General features: G+C 40.6%; 1 protein-coding gene across 2 annotated transcripts in view; it reads left to right on the top strand.

The window, feature by feature from the left end:
• Positions 1 to 15586, top strand: part of LOC133473519 (myocyte-specific enhancer factor 2A-like) — a 52706-nt gene that overhangs the window by 15159 nt on the left and 21961 nt on the right. Inside the window, exons 2-4 of one of the 2 annotated variants that reach the window (XM_061765193.1) lie at positions 3003 to 3149; positions 13488 to 13691; positions 15158 to 15298. In XM_061765193.1, the coding sequence (XP_061621177.1) occupies positions 3096 to 3149; positions 13488 to 13691; positions 15158 to 15298 (399 nt within the window). In that variant the 5' untranslated portion in view covers positions 3003 to 3095. The remainder of the gene's footprint in view (positions 1 to 3002; positions 3150 to 13487; positions 13692 to 15157; positions 15299 to 15586) is intronic. The other variant, XM_061765199.1, reaches the window with a different exon arrangement.

Raw genomic sequence — 15586 nt, 5'->3', positions numbered from 1 at the left:
GCAGCCATTTGCTAAAATCATTTAAGTTAATCTTTTTCCTCATTAATGTACACACAGCACCCCATATTGACAGAAAAAAAACAGAATTGTTGAAATTTTTGCAGATTTATTAAAAAAGAAAAACTGAAATATCACACAGCCATAAGTATTCAGACCCTTTGTTCAGTATTTAGTAGAAGCACCCTTTTGAGCTAATACAGCCATGAGTCTGTTTGGTAATGATGCAACAAGTTTTTTACGCCTGGATTTGGGGATCCTCTGCCATTCGTCCTTGCAGATCCTCTCCAGTTCTGTCAGGTTGGATGGTGAACGTTGGTGGACAGCCATTTTCAGGTCTCTCCATAGATGCTCAATTGGGTTTAAGTCAGGGTTCTGGCTGGGCCATTCAAGAACAGTCACAGAGTTGTTCTGAAGCCACTCCCTCGTTATTTTAGCTGTGTGCTTAGGGTCATTGTCTTGTTGGAAGGTGAACCTTCGGCCCAGTCTGATGTCCTGAGCACTCTGGAGAAGGTTTTCGTCCAGGATATCCCTGTACTTGGCCACATTCATCTTTTCTTCGATTGCAACCAGTCACCCTGTCCCTGCAGCTGAAAAACACCCCCACGGCATGATGCTGCCACCACCATGCTTTATGGTTGGGACGATATTGGACAGGTGATGAGCAGTGCCTAGTTTTCTCCACACATACCGCTTGGAATTAAGGCCAAAAAATTCTATCTTTGTCTCATCAGAACAGAGATTCTTATTTTTCACCATCTTGGAGTCCTTCAGGTGTTTTTTAGCAAACTCCATGCGAGCTTTCATGTGTCTTGGAGAGGCTTCCGTCGGGCCACTCTTCCATAAAGCCCCGATTGGTGGAGGGATGCAGTGACGGTTGCTTTCTCAAACTTTCTCTTCTTTCCCGACTGCATCTTTAGAGGTCAGCCACAATGATCTTTGGGGTATTCTTTACCTCTCTCACCAAGGCTCTTCTCCCCCAATTGCTCAGTTTGGCCGGACGGCCAGTTCAAGGAAGGGTTCTGGTCGTCCCAAATGTCTTCCATTTAAGGATTATGGAGACCACTGTGCTCTTAGTGCGGCAGAAATTTTTTTGTAACCTTGGTCAGATCTGTGCCTTTCTACAATTCTGTCTCTGAGCTCTTCAGGCAGTTCCTTTGACCCCATGATACTCATTTGTTCTGACATGCACTGTGAGCTGTAAGATCTTATACAGACAGGTGTGTGACTTTCCTAATAAAGTCTAATCAGTAAAATCAAACACAGCTGGACTCCAATGAAGGTGTAGAACCATCTCAAGGATGATCAGAAGAAATCGACAGCACCCGAGTTAAATATGAGTGTCACAGGAAAGGGTCTGAATACTTATGGCTGTGTAATATTTCATTTTCTTTTTTATAAATCTACAAACATTTCAATAATTCTGTTTTTTTCTGTCAACATGGGGTGCCGTGTGTTCATTAATGAGGCAAAAAAATTAACAAATGATTTTAGCAAATGGCTGCAAGATGATAAAGAGTGAAAATTTTAAGGGGATCTGAAAACATTCCGTACCCACTGTATGTATAATGCGCACCATTGACTTCTGACATTTTTTTGGGTGAAAAAAATGTGTATTATACATGAGAAATTACAGTATGTAAAGACGTGTTGTAAAGAATTTTTTTAATTTCCATTATTTCTATGGAAGGTGATGCTGGGGGAAAAAAAAAGTTCCACCATTTCTAGTCCACAGATTTGTCTGTTCATTTAGTTTTGTAATACAGTAAATGTATTCAATTGTAAAGAGATTTTGGATGTTTTTAGGGTCATTTTTTTTGTCACGCAATGAGCAGTTTGCATGAGTTCATGCTGTGATGGCACACCTGGAAAAGTACCTGCTCGTATTTATCCAAGGCTTTATAGTTTTCAAATTGATCATGCACGCTACAAATCTCGAACATTCCCCGAACTTGACCGTTGTTAATTGTCAAAAAGAACAGAGGCACACTTCGCCATTGGCTTGCTTGTGACTTAACTCCGAGTGGCATGGCTTTTATATTTTCTGTTGCTTCCAATGCTGATTTCTTACATTTTATCAACTACAAACGCCTCGTTGCTGTAATATATTTCTCCCTTACTATCTAGTTTAACAACTTGTGCAGTGTTTGTTCATTCTCTGCACTTTATTTTTTCTATGCATGTTTTTTATGCAGCATTCTCTAATTTAACTTCGAAACTAATGAAAACATTATTAACGTGATTATTATATGTTGTCAGTTTCTGTGTTTAGCAAGCTTTCCAATATGAACATTTTGAAAATAGGATAAAGATTTAAACAGTTCTGAATGTTTTGGTGCCATGTCTCACAACTTTTATTGGCAAAAGGGGTAAAGTTTATATCGATTGCAGCTCGCGGGCACGACCGTGGCATTTAGAATGAATTCTGGTTCACTAATACACGCATGGTGGTGCAAATAAAGTTGTCCGGTATGCACGTGTCGTGAATCCGACAGTGATTTCAGGTATACGCTCAACTTGTGCGCAGAGTAAGAACATCTACGCATTTATGAGTGAATGAGCCCACTTTTCATTTATTTTTTGTGTAAGTCAAGTGGGAAAAAATATTTGAATTAAAAATTGGATTTTAGTGAGAAAAAAAACATGCGTGGTAGGTTGATTGAAGATCTAAATTGCCCGTAGGTGTGAATGTGAATGTGACTGGTTGTTTGTGCCCTGCAATTGGCTGGCGACCAGTTCAGGGTATACCCTGCCTCCCGCCCGAAGATCGCTGGGATAGGCTCCAGCACGCCCATGACCCTTGTGAGGGGATAAGCGGTACAGAAGATGGATGGATAGATGGATGAAAAAAAGTCCGAGATTTTATTTTAAGCCTATATGGCCCTATTGTAATGTGGTCATCAATGTTTGCTGATCATTTTGGGGATATTTTTCGAGCAAATATCCACAATGTTTGATCTGTCTTTTTCTACCAAATCGTCACTATGTGGTGTGTGTCTGGACAGGTTACGCCACCATTGGGACCATGTTTTAAGGACCACCTCGACACCCTCATTGTTCTCCGTCTTGCTGTTAGCGCAAATCTTTTTTTTCTGGAGATGGGGCGGAAGAAGATCCAGATCACCCGCATCGTGGACGAGAGGAATCGGCAGGTTAGCGTCTTCCCCTTAAGTTTGGACTGGAGGCTGACATGCGCTATATTACATATTATACATATTTAAACAAATGTCCGTCCATTTACGTACAATGTAAACATTCTTCTATCCATTCACATACTCATATGAAATAAACATCTGTCCAGTCACATACTCTCATCGTTTCAACATCTGTCCTTCCCTTCACAAAAAGACATTCTCATACACGCATAATATAAACATGTCTTGCTATCAAATACACGTCCATTCACGTACACACATAATGTAAACCAGGGGCGTGCAGAGTGGGGGGCTTTAGGTGCCCGGCCACCTGCCCTTTTGCCCTTGATGCCCAAGGTGCCCCTTTGTCAATTATTATAATTATTATTATTTATTATTATTTTTAATAAACGTGTGTGTAGAAACCTGTCTGGGGCCTTTCATCTATAAAAGCTAATGTAACTGTGATGGGGAAAAAAACAGTTATGATAATATCCATCCATCCATTTTCCTTACCGCTCATCCTCACTAGGGTCACGGGTGTGCTGGAGCCTATCCCAGCTATCTTCGGGCGAGAGGCAGGGTAAACCCTGAACTGGTCGCCGGCCAATCGCAGAGCACATATAAACAAACAACAATTCACACTCACATTCACACCTAAGGGCAATTTAGAGTCTTCAGTCAACCTACCATGCATGTTTGGAGCACTCGGAGAAAACCCACGCAGGCACGGGGAGAAAATGCAAACTCCAGACAGGCGGGGCTGGGATTTGAACCCCGGTCCTCAGAACTGTGAGGCAGACGTGCTAACCAGTCATCCGCCGTTATAATAATATAGTATATATAATATATTTTAGGTGTGAATGTGAGTGCGAATGGTTGTTTGTTTATATGTGTCCTGCGATTGGCTGGTGACCAGTTCAGGGTGTACCCCGCCTCTTGCCCGAAGATAGCTGGGATAGGCTCCAGCACGCCCACAACCCTAGTGAGGATAAGCGGAACGGAAGATGAATGAATGAATGAATGAATAATATATTGTATTGAGGAATTAATAAAAGCTGCTGAGACAGAAGCTAATGCGCCGTTGCAACATGGCTAGTTCCATAGACCCTCCTGATATTGAAAATCCTCCACCATCCTTCAAATTTGGCCGTTGGAACTACTTTGGTTTTAGTATTAAGTATGTCCCAGATGGCAAGCGTGTCACAGACAAAAGTACAACGGTATGTCGGAAGTGTCACATAATGCTCAACTACGTCGGTGGAAATAGAACAAACATGACATAACATTTACGCTGACATCACCCAAAGAGAAAATAAGTGCCAGACAAAAACAATGAGCATGCGTCCTACGAACCGCCGTTTTTGGACAGTATGATTGAAACAAAATAAATTGGCTGCTGTTTGTCCATTCTCATATCCACACAATGTAAACAGGTCGGTCAAGTCACACACGTGAGATAAACCCGTCCATTTACATTCGAACTGACACAATAATATACATGTCTGTCCATTCCAGGGATATAATAGTTTTGGATTTTAGCTTTGGATTTTCGATTATTGTTAATTTTCATTTCGTTTTTACTATTCTTTTTCAAATTCAGTTAGTTTTAATTTGTTTTTGGAACAGGTTTGTTAGTGTTAGTTGTTGTTTTTTTTTAAAATGCGTCATTCATTCAGTATTAGTCTTAGTTTTTTTTATTTGGGGTGTTTGTCAAGGCTGACATTAAAAAAGATCACTAAGTATTGTGTAAGAAAAATTCAACAAAAATGACCATTTAAAAAAAAAAAAAAAAAAAAAAAAAAAAAAAAAAGAACTTTCTAACAGATGAATCACCATTTGTTTTTTCTTGTGTTTTTTTTTTTGGGAGTCCATAATTATTGTGACAAAGCTTTTCAAGTTTTTCTGCTGTTGCTGAAGGGTTGTTGGCAGTAGTTCAATCACCTGCTTTGTCAGCGAGAACAAAACCTCGTTTGCTTTCACATCTGCCTTTTGTGGCGGGTAACAGTGACATGGAGTCTCTGTGAAGGCACTAGCTAGTCAGTAGCCGTCTTAGCCGTTTCCGTTAGTAACAAAAAACAGATTGTACGTGAAAGTTAGCTTCGCTGCAAAATTGTCAGTCTGGTGAGCAGTCAATATGACGGCGCTGCCCGATGACATCACTTCTAGGCGACACATAGTAAATGCCTGTTCGACCTTCCTTCCGGATCAGTTCTGTATCTATTTATTTATCTGAAATAAATACATTTAAAATGAATGCTTAAATTAATTGACAGACGATAGCAAAGGATATTTTCGCTGTAATTCTAGTTAGTTTTGTAAACGTAAAATGTCATTTTAGTTAGCGTTTTCTTTTTTTTAATTATTTTTTTTTAAACATTCTCGACCGATGTACATCCAGCGCAACTGCGCGGAATTTTCGTAATTTGGTAGATGCACGCAGTCCGTGTATTTAAAAAAGGGGCTGTCTGCGCCCTGCTAAGTGTAGCATTGCCACTTGGCCAGTGTGGACAATACAAGACTGCGATTAAATACGGGATGAGCTGGTGATAACCGCGGGCGGCTTAAATATGTCTGCGGATCTCATGAATCTAACCCCACCCATGCGCCATCGTGTGCGTGCCCCCCACGCCCTCCCCATAGGTGGGATGATTTAAAAAATTATAATAATGATGATAATAATGCATTCGATGAAATGCTTTCTACAATGATTCAGAGGGTTCCATGTTCGCTGTTGACATATTTCTGAATGAAACTCGTCTGATGCACCACACGTCTGGGGTGCTTGCATATCTGGACCTCAATCAAATTCACCAAAATCGCGTTGGACCAGCAATCTACCTCGCGCCAAAAGTTAGAGGGTGGTGTGAGCAGGTGTAAGTTTAGACCGACTTTCATTCATCAAATTGTCACATGCGCCGGCGGATAGAAAAAGATACGCCCTTGTTGCGCCGGTACGCCCATCTTGGCGCAGACCGGTCTGCCATATTGGCAAAAATGCCAGCGAGCCTTGCGCTTACACGAAAATCCAGTTACGCCACCATTTACTCTCCGGCGCATGTTGCACAGTCTACGAAAATAGAACCCATAATGTTCACAAATGTTGTCCTTCCCCATACGCATAGTGTATACAAGTACACAATTCTGTCAATTCACAAATACTTAATGTCACATACGCACATGTAAACAAATGTCAGTCGATTCAGATATGCACATAATGTAAACATTATTGCTTGTGGTTTTGGCACTAATTAACTTGTTGATGTTACTGTTAAAAATAGTATAGCAAATACACTGGGCTTTGCAAAGGAATCCCTCAAGGTTCCTTCTGTGGACTGTCAACATTTTCAGTGGTGAAGATGGCAATTTGGGGTTAGCCGGGACTGGACGGCACCCTGTCATTTTCAGGGCGCGACGCACAGCTCTGCCTTCTTCTCTCCCGGCTGTCTACTGGCAAGCGTCGCGTCGCCTGCCGCCGCCCGCTGGAATCCCACGCGGTGCGACTGGGATTGGCTAAATATATCGGGCAACAAACAGCGGCCTGTCTGCGAGCGAGGTGGTGGCGCTGTAAATAGCCACGCGGCTGGGGAAATAAATATGTGTTTGTGTTTAATGTTTGCACGTCTGGACCGGCGCGTCTCCATGACTGGAGGAGGCTGTGTGCTGAGCTCCTACTTCCCTATTCTGGGAACGTTGCTTTATCTGTCTATTAGTGCAGCGTTTTGTTACATTTTTTTGCCAGAACCTGATGGGAGTGTATGTGAGAAATGAAGGGAAGTTGTCTTAAAAAGAGGAGAGCTTGTGCAGAGCAGATGCACAGAATGCAGTGCAGTGAACGCAGCTGATTCATGGTTCACCATTCGTGAACTCACTTCCTCGTCATTTTTTTTCTGTCATCTAACAAGTATTCATTGTAAATTGCACCTATTCACCCCTATCCACATACCCGATCCCTATCAGCTGATCCGGTAATAAATATTAACCAATTAAACAAATTGTGATATAGTTTTAAGCTGAGTGTATTTTACAAAATCAATTCAAACAAAGCAATTCATGTCCATTCGTGTTGTGATGTGTTGCTCTAATTATTCATTCATTCATTCATTTTGCGTACCGCTTATCCTCACTAGGGTCACGGGCGTGCTGGAGCCTATCCCAGCTATCTTTGGGCGAGAGGCGGGGTACACCCTGAACTGGTCGCTAGCCAATCACAGGGCACATATAAACAAACAGCCGGGCAATTTAGCATCTTCAGTTAATGTGCTAACCAGTTGTCCACCGTGCCGCCTGCTTTTATTATATTAAATTAAATAGATGTTATTGTACTTTTATTATTATTTTCATCCAACACATCTTAATTCCGTTTTTTATGTATTATGTTTTGCTTTGATTGTAATTTACCATATCTCAATAATATCTGTATTTTAGTGCTGTCTTTTTTGTCGGTTAGCCAGACAATTTTCCACCTCAGTGGAATTTATTCTATTCCATTCTATTCTGTTCTATTAACCATCCTAAGACTCATCATGAAGTTGTCTCATAACGAAAATCAAACAATATGCTGGAAATGGAAACAGAAAATAATTTTTCTCTGTTACTAACAATGCATCATGAGATGTATTGCTTTTGAATTGACCATCGGTTGTGTCCTATTTTTCAAAATGCATTGTGGGATACCGTAAGGGCACTATATAGTAGGGCTGGGTGATTAATCGAAATGTAATCGTGATTTCGATTTTGGCTTCTCACTATCATAAAAATATTATAATCGAAGAAAACCGATTAATGTGCCACGGCGCGGGTTGTGTATGCAAATCCCAGCGTTATAAATGCACCCTGAACGCCCCATGTGTTGCTTGTAGCAAGCGTGTGACGCATGTTCTTCTGCCCTGTGTGTCGCCTAGAAGTGACGTACGCGGGCAGCGCCGTCGTATTGACGGCTCGCCAGACTTACTTCCAGATCAAGTTTTGCCGCGAAGCTAACTTTTACGTTCAAACTGTTTTTGTTGCTAACGAAAATGGCTAGTTGGCTACCGACGAGCTAGTGCCTTCACGAAACCGGCACATCGGTTGTTTGTCTTTTCGGGAAAACGCTGCTGTTTCCCGCCACGAAAGGCAGATGTGAAAGCACAAAAGGATTTGTCTCGCTGACACAGCAGGTGATTGAACTGCTGCAACAACAGGACATTTTCACAACACTTCTTGACTACCGTATTTTCAAGAACATAAGGCGCACTTAAAAGTCTTAAATTTTCTCCAAAATGGACGGGGCGCCTTATAATGTGGCGCGCCTTATGTGTGCACCGAGTTCCAAAATCTGTAAATGTTGTGTGATGAGCTCTCCGCTTGACTGACTGGGAGTCACAGGAGTTGACGACACCAGAAAAAACACTTCCGCCGCTTCAGCTGTTAAGAAGTAACGGTACTTTTATTCCGTTTCAATTATCTAAATGTCACTCGCTACTTAAATTGATCAATTATTGCTTATTTATCAACTATTTCGTGCATGACACTTCGACTTCATTGGGCGCTGTTTGCGCCAATCCAGTTTATGTCTAGTTCACCATTCAAACAACACAAGAAAGTCACAACCTCACACGTCCTATATTGGGCTTCCCGGGCACAGGTATTAACACTAGATAAACAGCCCGGCTGATTGTCGTGCCTACGTGGCAGCCATTTTGCGAAGGTCGACGTTACCATGAAGGCACCGGTGCACTACTCGTGTTTACATTTAGACGAACAAAAACAACAGCTTTCAAGTATTGTATTTGTCTGGCACTATCAGCCCAAACGTGGATATTTCAGCCCACTTATAACTTGAGGAATCACCTTGCAGTAAACATTTTATTTTATTATTTTTTATTTTATTGATGTTCATGCTGTGGTTAAAAAAAATCTGAAGTTACTCACTATTTACTCAGTACATGAGTCATTATTTCACTGTGTACTTTTTACTCAAACTCAAGTAATTTTTTGGAGGACTACTTTTTACTTGAGTCACATTATCGTCAAGTAACAGTACTCTTACTTTAGTACAATATTTGGCTACTCTACCCACCTCTGGAGCAGACATCCTCTATTGCTACTCATACTTTTAAGCAACATTTTTTGCTCATCAGATCAGCCAGTGTCGTATTTGTTGCACTAGTCTTTTGTATTTTCGTGTTGAGGTTGTGGTCCAAGCGGAACCGCAAAGCACACGTAACGTCGGCGACGAGCTGATCCGCTATTACATCTTGTATATTGGGCAGCCGTGGCCCAATGGTTAAGATCATCGCCTGCCACCGTGGGGCACCTAGGTTCAAAACCCCGACGGGACCATCCGCCAACATCCTCCGGACTCACGGCTGTGGTGTCCTTGAGCAAGACACCGATACCCCGAAATGCTCCCCGGGCGCTTCAGCTGCCCCCTGCTCCAGTGTGTTCCACTAACATGTGTATGTGTTCACTGTGATGGGTTAAATGCAGAGAACAAATTTCGTGTGCGTGCATGCATGCATGTTCATGACAATAAAAGATGATTCTTCTTCTTCTTCTTGTATTAATTAGGAAATGCGCCTACAATTATCTTATTAGTTTACGGATCCATCCATCCATCCATTTTCTGAGCCACGGGCGTGATGGAGCCTATCCCAGCTATCATCGGGCAGGAGGCGGGACAAACCCTGAACTGGTTGCCAGCCAATCGCAGGGCACATACAAACAAACAACCATTCGCACTCACATTCACACCTACGGGCAATTTAGAGTTTTCAATTAACGTGCATGTTTTTGGGATGTGGGAGGAAAACGGAGTGCCTGGAGAAAACCCACGCAGGCACGGGGAGACCATGCAAATTCCACACAGGCAGGGCCGGGGATTGAACCCCGGTCCTCAGAACTGTGAGGCTGACACTCTAACCAGTCGTTCACCGTGCCGCCTAGTTTACGGATGTTAATGTTAAATGTATTAAGCGACGGAGCGATGTTAGGAATGATTTGACAACACAGAATGAACTAACTTCAAATTCAGAAATGGCCCAAAAATACTTAATATTTTCCTGGAGGATGCATTTGGGATTAGCCTTTGAAGTTAGTGATAGTGAAAAATGACGTGAAACAGACAATGATTTTAGTCAATTCTTTTCCAGAATGAGAGTGCTTAAAGAGGAGGATGCTATTCATGTGGCACAGCTTTAAGCAGGTATCGGGTGCAGGTGGAGATGGGCCTGGCTCAAGTTGGAGGCCAAAACAAAAAAGCAAAGAAATGAGGCCAATTTAATTTTAATCTTAAATGTGTACATCAACATGTACTTGAGCGGTGTCAATAAATGTTTTTCCGCTTGAAGTCTTACAGATTGTTTAATTTATGTTAAAATCCCAAAAATTCTCTGTGGGGGCCCGGGGATCCCCTTAGACATCCCTACAATGTGTTTTTTGTTTTTTGATCTGTCACCTTTTTCATGCCTTTGGTGTCTGCTTGTCTGGTTCCTACCCTCACCTATGATCACAAGCTGGTTGTGAACGAAAGATCCCGGATCCAACCGGGCAAAATGAGTTTCTTCCGCAGGGTGTCCGGGCTCTCTATTAGAGAGAGGATGAGAAGCTCAGTCATCCGGGAGGGGCTCAAAGAAGAGCCGCTGCCCCTCCGCATTGAGAGGAGCCAGATGAGGTGGCTAGGGCATCTGATTAGGATGCTTCCTGGACGCCTCCCTGGTGAGGTGTTTCATGCATGTCCCATCGTGAGGAGACCCCGAGGACGACCCAGGACACGCTGAAGAGACTATGTCTCCTGGCTGGCCTGGGAATGCCTCAATGCCTCCCCGTAAGAGCTGGATGAAGTGGCTGGGGAGAGGGAAGTCTGGGCTTCCCTGCTAAAGCTACTGCTCCCGTGACCCGGCCTCGAATAAGCAGAAGAAAATGGATGGATGGATGGATGGATATTACTACCAATAATAATCCCATCTTGTTTGCCGTGGTGTGGGGAGAAAGGCATGGGTGCTGGGGCAAGGGATGTGGTGGGGTTTACATCCCATAATAGTTTGTCTTGGCTATGCTGGATGGAGGCTGATGTTTATTTATGTTCTCCTCACCTAATTTTACAGACTTGGCCTTCTGCTTTTCGTAGCTTCTCTTTTTTTTTCAACTCATCTCTGTGTTGCTTGTAGACAACACGTGTTCTTGATCAGGATGTCAGCAAAACCTTAACATTTTCTTTTAAAAGTTAGATTTTCCAAAACTTAAGGTTTTAATTATCCTTAAAGTTGACATTAATAATAAGAATTGAATCAGCTATTCATAGGTCCTAAAAATTCTAATATAATAATAACAATTAAAACAGATGATAGTAGGTCCTAAAAATTATGGATTATATGATAATAATTAAATCCACCAATTATGGCTGTTAAAAATTAATATAATATAATGACAAGAATACAAATTAAATCCGCCAGTCATTGGTCTTGGAATTGACATATATGAAGAATTAAATATGCCAATCATATGTTCTAAAACGTAAATGCATAATATAATAATTGAATTGGCTGTTTATAGGTCCCTAAAAGACACATACAGTACAGTGCCGTGAAAAAGTATTGGTGCCCGTCTGAAATTCTTATATTTTTCCATAGTTTCCCCGCTTTGTTTGAGATCATCAAACAAATGTAAATATCAGACAAATATAACCCAAGTGAACTTAAAATGCTGTTTTTAAATGCTGATTTCCAAAAAAACTATTCAAAGTTACCTGGCCCTGTGTGAAAAAGTAATGGCTTCCTAAACCTAACAACTGGTTGGGCCAACCTCAGCAGCAAGAACTGAAATCAAGCATTTTCCATAACTCGCAAAGAGTTTTCCACATCTCTGTGGAGATATTTTGGCCCACTCTTCCTTGCTGAATTGTTTGAATTTAGAAAAAATGGAGGGTTTTCGAGCATGAACAGCCTTTTTAAGGTCATGCCACTGGATTTCAATCGGATTCAAGTCTGGACTTTGACCAGGCCACTCCCAAACCTTCATTTTGTTTTTTTAAGCCATTCAGAAGTTTACTATCTGGTGTGTTTTCGATCGTTATCCTGCTGCAGAAAACCAAGTCCGTTTCACAAACTAATGACTGAACATTTTCCTTCAGGATTTTCTGTTAAAGAGCAGAATTCATGGTTCCATCAATCACAGCAAGTTGTCCAGGTCCTGAAGAAACAAAGCAGTCCAAGACCATCACACTACCACCACCATGTTTGACTGTCAGTATGATGTTCTTTTCCTGAAATGCTGTGCTACATTTACGCCAGATGTAATGAGACTCACACCTTCCAAAAGGCTCAACTTTCATCTCATCAGTCCATATATGCTCCCAAAAGTCTTGGAATCATTCAGATGTTTTTTTGCAAAGGTAAGATGAGCCTTTATGTACTTTTTGGCCAGCAGTGGTTTTCACCTTGGAACTCTGCCATGAATGCCATTTTTCCCCAGTCTCTTCCTGATTGTTGTGTCATGAACATGACCTTAACTGAGGCAAGGGGGGCCTGCAGTTCTTTAGAGGTTGTCCTGAGTTCCTTTGTGCCCTCCTGGATGCGTCATAGCTGTTGTCTTGGTGTAATCTTTGTAGGCCAGTCACTCATGGGAAGTTTCACCACTGTTCCATGTTTTCTCCATCTGAGGATAATGACTCTCCTAATGGTTTGCTGGAATCCTACAGCATTAGTAATGGATTTTGTAACCCTTTGCAGGCTTTCTTTCTCGACTGTTCTGGAATTTCTTTGCATCGTGTCATTTTGTTGCAGCTTTTTTAGATCTTTCGTTCGACTTGATTTTGTCGGGACAGCTTCTGTTTAAATGATTTCTTGATTGAACATGTCTGGAGGTAATCAGGCCTGGGTGTGTTCCCAAAAATTGTGATTAGCCACAATTAATTCATGATTTAACAAGGGGGTTTATTATAATTTTTTCACACAGGGCCAGGTCACTTTGAATAGCTTTTTTTTTCCTTAATAAATGAACTCACCATTTAAAAACAGCATTTTAATTTAACTTGGGCTATATTTGTCTGCTATTTACATTTGTTTGAAACTATGCAAAAATATAAGAATTTGAGAAGGGGTTCAATACTTTTTCACAGCACTGTAATGTAAGAATAAGAATTAAATCTGCCATTTACAGGTCCTAAAAATTATGCAATATTAATAAGAGGAATAAAAGCTGACATTTACAGGTCTTAAAAAAAGGTCTTATTAATAAATAAATCTTACATTCATAGGTCCTAAAAATGTCATGGAATATAAAAATGGTAATTCACTCTGCTGATTATCACGGGAAAATTACACTTAATGTAAAAATAATACCTGTAATCATTAAATGGCATGTGTGTCCGTGCAGGTGACGTTCATGAAGAGAAAATTTGGCCTGATGAAGAAAGCGTATGAGCTGAGCGTGCTGTGCGACTGCGAGATCGCCCTGATCGTCTTCAACAGCTCCAACAAGCTGTTCCAGTACGCCAGCACCGACATGGACAAGGTGTTGCTCAAGTACACCGAGTACAACGAGCCCCACGAAAGCAGGACCAACTCTGACATCGTTGAGGTTGGACTTTATCCTTTGCATCAATGTCTTTTTGTGCCACTTTCGAGGCAGTGGAAAGGTTCATGGACAGGTAAATGGAAAAATAACATTAGTAAATACATTTTAATAAAACAACTTCAACGGAAAAGAAAGCTAAATTAATACAACAAATAATGGAGGACTCTCAATAATGTAAATGTCCTTTGGGCTGGATTAAAGAACGGAGCTGGCCGTATGTGGTCCCCAGGCCATACTTTGCGAACCCTTGCTCTAGTAAGCGATTTAGCCGTTAAACTGGTGCTAACCACAAGAAGGCACCTGTGTCAACTGCTCTCTGCTTCATTTGCTTGCGTGTATTACTTGTTAGCATGACGCCCGGACGTGGTTTACATGGCGGATGGAAATGTTTGCAAAGCGTTGACATTTGACTCCAGCCCGCGTCGTCGTCGTAAAAGCATTTGCTAACCATTCAGCGCAAGATTGTTTTGTCACACCAGGAAAGACGACTTTACCCACGCCGCTGCATCATCACGTGTCACAACTGCAATCAAAACACCAGACATTGGAGTCATGTAGGAAATAGGATTAACAGTTTAGCCAGATAACATTTGAAATGGTTAATACAGTGATACGTTGACTGACAAGTGCGCCAACTTAAGAGTTTTCCAAGTTACGAGCCATCGCTCGGTTGATTTTATTGGACGACACTAAGGACTTTATTTTAAGTAAATACAAGTAAAATACATTATTATTTAATATTTGAGTCCTTTTTCCTAATATATGTGAAATTTAAAATATATATTTGTGTTTTTCAGCTGACATTGGGTGTGTTTTATCTATTTATCATTTTCTAATATTTATGTATTTTGTCAAATATTTTGTATGTTAATAGTTTTAACTAACATTTGGTGTAGTTTTTCTGTTTTTATTATTTTCTAATTGGTTGTATTTTTGTCTATTTATGTTTGTCTAATATTTGTATATTTTTTGTAATATTTCTATAGTTTTGTAATATTTTTTATTTCTCCTAATAGTTTGTATTTCATGTTATATTTTTTTACAATTATTTTTGTTTTGTCCAACATTCGTGTATTTGTCTGGTTTTAGTTTCCAATATGCTTTTGTATGTATTTTTTATTACAGTATTTATTACTTTTTTCCCTTCGTGTTGTGTTCTTTTCCTAATATTTCTATTTTCCCCTGGCGTATGTTTTTCAAATAGTTTTATATTTTTCATCAAATATTTTGTATTTTTTAAATATTTTGTTTTAATCTACGGTTTTATTTTAAATATAAGCCCATTACAAATAAAATGTATTCTATTTTGTATGCACTTTTTCCTAATATTTGTCTAATCTAACGTGGTGTCATTTCTGGCCATTATTTTCTAATATTTTTGTGAAATGTTATTTTCATTCAATATTTTGTATTTTGTTTTATATTTTTTATATTGTCAAATATTTTTGTATTTTTTTTTATTTCCCAAGGCGCTGAACAAGAAAGAGCAACGAGGCTGCGACAGCCCGGATGCGGCCGATGGGGCCACCTATGCCCTGACGCCAAATACTGAAGCCAAATACAAGAAGATCAATGACGACTTTGACGATATGATCAGGAGCCACAAGATGGTGGGTGACATCACACCTCCTCCCCCACAGTACTTGCCCGCAGTTTCTTCCCTTGTAGCTAAAAAATACTGAAATACAGACCCCATGAGTCCTTAGTTACGTAGAGTTCAGCCTTAGTTTCTTTGGACCATAACTTGTTCTCCCATGTTTAAGAATGTATTAATGTCTGATGAACCAAAGGTTGAAGTTTTTGTCCATAATTCCAAATACGGGTGTGTAGACTTTCTATATCCACTGTAGGTTGTCTAGTTAGTTAGTTAGTTAGCTATTTCATTAAGTTGAGTCAGT

This window comes from Phyllopteryx taeniolatus, chromosome 2, assembly GCF_024500385.1.
Source record: "Phyllopteryx taeniolatus isolate TA_2022b chromosome 2, UOR_Ptae_1.2, whole genome shotgun sequence".
NCBI classification, from domain to species: domain Eukaryota; kingdom Metazoa; phylum Chordata; class Actinopteri; order Syngnathiformes; family Syngnathidae; genus Phyllopteryx; species Phyllopteryx taeniolatus.
The sequence above is the reverse complement of the archived record's forward strand: the minus strand, read 5'-3'. Positions and strand labels throughout refer to the sequence as shown.